The sequence below is a fragment of the Hypomesus transpacificus genome, unplaced genomic scaffold (genome assembly GCF_021917145.1).
Source record: "Hypomesus transpacificus isolate Combined female unplaced genomic scaffold, fHypTra1 scaffold_181, whole genome shotgun sequence".
In the NCBI taxonomy this organism is placed as follows: Eukaryota; Metazoa; Chordata; class Actinopteri; order Osmeriformes; family Osmeridae; genus Hypomesus; species Hypomesus transpacificus.
In genome coordinates this window covers 340,933-346,439 of record NW_025813732.1, presented here as the reverse complement: position 1 = coordinate 346,439, position 5,507 = coordinate 340,933, and the positions used below count along the sequence as shown (strand labels likewise).

At 49.4% G+C, this 5,507-nt stretch overlaps 1 protein-coding gene across 1 annotated transcript in view; it reads left to right on the top strand.

Annotated features, from left to right (window-relative positions):
• Window positions 1–1,954: 1,954 nt before the first annotated feature.
• LOC124489155 (disks large homolog 2-like) overlaps window positions 1,955–5,507 on the top strand; it is a 23,426-nt gene continuing 19,873 nt past the window's right edge. The window contains 5 exon segments of the mRNA XM_047051825.1: window positions 1,955–2,176; window positions 3,543–3,596; window positions 3,764–3,814; window positions 4,289–4,384; window positions 4,387–4,415. Of these exon segments, the coding sequence (XP_046907781.1) occupies window positions 1,955–2,176; window positions 3,543–3,596; window positions 3,764–3,814; window positions 4,289–4,384; window positions 4,387–4,415 (452 nt within the window).

Here is a 5,507-nt window from a genome sequence, read left to right as displayed (position 1 = left end):
TCTGACTGACATCTCTAATTGAGCCCCACTCAATGTCGTGGTTCTAAACCTTCAGGGAAAGCAGTGAGCAACTTTAAAAGCCCCCCCCCCCCCCCCCCACTGCAACGTTTGACGTTTCACGGTGCGATGTTCCCAAACCCATGGATGTTGCACACGGATACATGGCAACCCATGGATGTTGTCATGTATCCATGTTGCCATGGATACAACTCCCACAGCTGTTTAGTGGAGTGCCTATGTTTGTCACCCTGCTCGTCTCGATGAGGTCGTCTCTGTCACCGACTGCTGTCGGGCTGGGAGACGACGGCTCCCGCGGAGACACAGGAAGAGGCAAACCCAGCCTTATCTTACTGAGGCACAGACCCTGTTGGGAAAATCATGTTGCTTTTTCCTTTAAACGCCTGAAAATCCATATCGTTTTTTTGGATGTCTTCTTCTTCCCGTCCACACTACTGGTGATAAGATCCTAATTAAGATGCCCTGGGGGGGGGGAGGGGGGGGAACATCCATATGAATCCCGACTGATCGAAGACGCGTGACCTGAACGGAGCGCGTCCCTGTGTGTTCTGGGAAAGCTGCGTGCGCGTCCGGCGTCCGGTCCCTCCTCCAAACGTCACGACCAATCACCACGTCGCGTTCGATATGTATATACCCAAACGAGCATACAAACACGGAGTTGATTGGACCTCGTGAAGAGGCAGGGCGTGGTGTCGGAGGAGGAAATGGTGCCATAGGCAGGTGTGCAAACCAGAGGAGGGGGGAAGTGCTGTGTCAGATCATAGTCAAGGCTCGCGAAAAACACCTTTGTTTGTCTATTGTTTAAGCATGTATTTATATGACTATGTTCGACTATTATACATAATACATTTCAGATTTATAAATGAATATATAACATGCATGACTATTAAAAAGTAAATTCGTCAGCATTGAGTGCCGTGAGCGTGAGATTAATCATGCGTCTAATGACAAGAGAAGGAAGGTAACGTGCAAGGTAACGTTCCTCGATTTGGTCGTGTTTTGTTTGTTGTTCCCGGGGTCATTTTTAGCGGTCATTCAGAGTGTTGATTGTTAGCAGCTGGAAGGTCCCGCTTGAGCGGTTTAGCGCCGTTAAATCTTCCTAAATCCTAGTCCCTGTGATTAGTGTACATCAGACAGGGGCAGTAACAGATATGGGAGATTCTGTTGACTTGCCCCCCTGTAAACAGGGTTTATCCGTGGACTGTGTTCCATCCGTTCGTCCACACTTGGGTGATACTCGCTTGCGCCTCACCCCGCTCCTGTCACGGACTCATCCCGCTCTCGAATGTGCAGAGCCCAGTTTTCGCTTTGCTCCGGAGAAGAGGGCTCACGCTGAGCTGTTAGTTGAGTCATCTCTTGACACGGCGCAACCAACCAACACACAGCCAGTGGTGCACAACAGTGTCAAGCCCTGTGTTTTCCCTTTTTTCCTTCTCTCCCCTCCCCTCCCCACCTCTCTCTCTCTCTGTTTCCCTCCCCCTTTCTCTCTCTCTCTCTCTCTCTCTCTCTCTCTCTCTCTCTCTCTCTCTTCCTCTCTCTCGTTCGTTCTCCCTCCCGCGTTACTCATCCCTCTCACTCACACTCAGGCTCCCCCGTCCGTCCGGCTCGCACTCCACCGGCTCTCGAGCAGAAGACAAGCGCTCTCTCGCCCGCACGCTTCTTTTCTTCTTCTTCTTTTTCTTCTCCTTGTTCTTCTTCCAAGCAGAGCAGCATCACTATCCGTCCGCTCACCATCACAGATCGTTTTTTCCGACGTCCCCCGTCAGTCGTCCGACGCCCGAAAAAAGAGGAGAAAGAAGGGGGGTCGGGGGGAAAGATAAAAGGCGGGGGAGGGGGGGGGAAGTGTTTTAGCTTGAGGGATTGACCCCTGTGTTGAGGCGACCGCCCCTTCGGAAAAAAACAAACCGAGACGATGGAGGGAAGAGGTTGTGGCGAGATGCCGTGCTCGTGCGGCTGGCAGCATCACCCGCCCCAGGAGTACCAGTACAGCCCCATGCCCGCGTCCGCCACCCTGACCAGGCCGAGGGGCCGCCTGCTGGCCTCGCGCTCGGAGAGCTCCTGGAGGAGCCCCAGACACGCCACGCTCCGCTCCAAGGGCGGCAGCTGCGACTTGTGGCCCGAGTGCGTCTGCGCTCAGGGCTGGCAGGAGGCGTACCAGGTAACCCCCCCCAGCGGTCGGAGCTCGTTTCGTGCGGGGGTTTTCTTTTTCCGTGAGCCGTTCTGTTTGGGGGGATGGCGAGAGCTGGAGGTGGTCTGATGCATGCGTGAAAGGGTGGGTGAACTGCGTGTGAGGTGGGACATCGGATTTCTTTTTTACGCGAGTGACTGAGTGTGAGTGAATGAATATCACAGCAAATTTCTAAATCTAATTTTTCTTCTTTAAAATCCTTTTTAAAGCAACATTTTCTGTTTCTTCTGAGTGTGATAAGCTAGTCTGTGAGCCAAGGTTACTAGGTACTTCCTTGTCAGCGCTGTTTGGTCTAAGCAAGTAAACTTGGAGCCATAAAGCTTTTGTCGGCAAGACTTATAGAGATGTAAAAAAGAAAATGTCAAATTCCTAGAATACCACATTTTATCACCATATACTAAACCAGGATGCTGTCATAGACTTCAGGGTAAACCTCACCCTCATCTTTTGAGTGCTTTCTGCTGTGCCCCCCCCCCGACCCCAACCCTCCCCAACACACACACACTTTCACCCCCTCTCCCCCTTTGGTTTGTGTGGTGTTGACTGTTTTTTACAGTAAGAACACATCTCTGTGAATTATTCATCGATTCTTTTTTATATTGCACTATGCATAGCGTTCCTGTTCAATTATTAAGAGAAAGTACACAGTCGCTAGCACTGAAAGAATATCCTCCTGCCAAAGAGGGTGGCCGCGTCTGTTGATAAACGTACATCTAAAAGATGAAAACAACTTCCCTAAACGCCGTTGCCTGGGTTTGATGCGTTACTAAATGTACTCAACTGTGTAGAATTAAATGTTTCACTGTGTCGTTGAATTCATTTGAGGGTTTTTTTTCTTCCATGTTTCGATGACAGTTGCACAAGTAGTTTGGCGAGCCTTGCGATGGGTCCCCACTCAAATACGCCAACAGCCGCAGGAGAAAGCATCGCGCAATTGCATATTTGCTATCATTGGCATCTCAATAACAGGCATTGCTTCCCTTACAGACACAAGTTTGCCTGTGGTGTGTCGCACACACGACCGGAGGCGCACACACAAATTCATACAACTTTTACGTCCTTGATGTTTTGTTTTGGTGACAACACAGTTAGTCAGTTGGGACCTTGTTCTCAGTCTCCCTGCAAGTGAACTATCGAAGTAAGCATGTGCCGCATGTCTGTGTTTCCATTGGGTATGCAGTGCAAATTATTGTTTCCGAACAGATTCATTCCATAACAAGATGGTCCTTAAGGTCATGATGATACACAACAATATAACCAAAAAATCCCTTGATACATTTGTTTTCAACATTTTGGGTTTGAACAACTCTTGATAATTTTTTTCTCCTTCTTTCAGGCAAGCCCGGCCCCAATTATAGTCAACACGGATACTTTGGAGTCAGTACCTTACGTAAGTCTCTTTCTTTCTGATCCAATTAATGTACAGTTCATGCAAAATCCAACCCTTGCTTATAGTATAAATTACAGAAGCATTGTATTCTGTAAATAGTTGGACTGTTCAATGAGTGTTTAGAAGTGGGATGCTATCATTGTTCTGTTGTCATTTTGGCTCCACAGATCAACGGGACAGAAATCGAGTATGAGTTTGAAGAAATTACGCTAGAACGTGTAAGTAGGAAATCAGGGATGACTCTCGCTCGTCTCTGACGTTCACATCTGTGATGGTCATTACAACTTACAGTTGATACATTTTCGGAAAAAAAAACAAAAATGTACAAAATCTTCACACCATCGCAGACAAAAGGTTTTCTAATAATGAGCTAAAGCACTGTGCACAGCAAAGAGACCCCTGTGCCGCCATCCAGTCCACAGAGTCCACCAAAGCATTTAGGCCTCTCTTCTCTGTTTATTTGACCTCTAAGGAGAACACTGTTATCGTTCTCTCCCTCTTCTCTGGAAGATTCCTCAGTCACACCTCGACTCACCCCACACTATACCCCCACAGGCTACACTATCTCTTACTCGGTCAACCAAAGGCAGGGTTCTTGTGCTGGTAGGTGTGGGTGTGAATCCAGTGTTGTGAACGATGTACCCTCCCCCCCCCCCCCCCCCCCCCCCCCCCCCCCCCCCTGGGCTACACAGGGGAACTCAGGCCTGGGCTTCAGCATCGCTGGAGGAACAGACAACCCTCACATCGGCGACGACCCGGGCATCTTCATCACCAAGATCATCACCGGGAGGGGGCAGCAGCGGAAGATGGACGCTTACGGTCAGTGCCGTTGACCTCTCAGTTAACCTTCCTCTGACCTAGCGATTTGATTGGACGAGGGGCATTCTCGAGTGCTGATGTTTCGCCATTAACAGCGCTCGGGACATTTGAACCAAACGCGTATCACTCCACTTACATTAACGACTGTTAGTCATTAGCGCGCAGGGGAAATGTTTTTGTGTTGCTTGGCAACAGTCCAGTCCCAGAACAGGGGCTGAACAATTGTGTGTTGGCGGAGCCAAATACATGATTGAATTAGCAAACAAATTATCATTTGTTGTCGCTTTGTTAACTAATGGCGCTTGTAAGGACTGTTGTGTAAAAGCACTATCTCACTTAAGGTTGTGCGTCATTGCCCAAATATCAGCATGGCGGTGATTGTCTTTAGAACTCCTCCACACTGCTCGGAGCCTACGCGATTTTGTCATCGGAAATCACCCCACAAAATCAAAGCAGATTTGATGGCAGACATCTCCAGAAAATTCCAAAATACACGACGCAGTCTAATTCAATGCGATCCCCAATGTGTGTGTTTGCGTGTGTGTGTCTGTCTCCATGCGAGCATGTGTGTGGGTGTGTGTGTGTCTGTCTCCGTGCGAGCCCGTGTGTGTGTGTGTTTTCTGAACTTTGGGTCCCAGCTGGCCCTGATGAGCATGCCCCGGGAGACTTGTGTCCGTGAACGAGAGCTCTTGTCTCTCCAGGGCTGAAGCCATGGCGCTGCAGAAGGGGGTTTCTCTCGCATGTGTGAGCGCACACACACACACACCCACCCACACGCACACGTCTCGTTACAAACGATGGCACGCGCATACGCCGAGTGCACACATCGCAACGCCATCGGACCCTCGCGCTTCCTCGGCAGACGAACCTCCGAACCTGATGCCGTACGGCGTAGGTAGATGATCGAGCGAACATTTTTGAGAGGGAACATTTTTTTGTTGTGTTATTTGGATTTTGTACTTGGCTGGAGTTTGACTCAAGAGGGTATTTTGTGTCCACAAGAACGGTCTGATTGCCCTGGGGCCATTTTACATTAATTTTTCTTCTTATCCACGTCGTGAAATGCCTGCTCAACTGGACTCAGATCAGTTG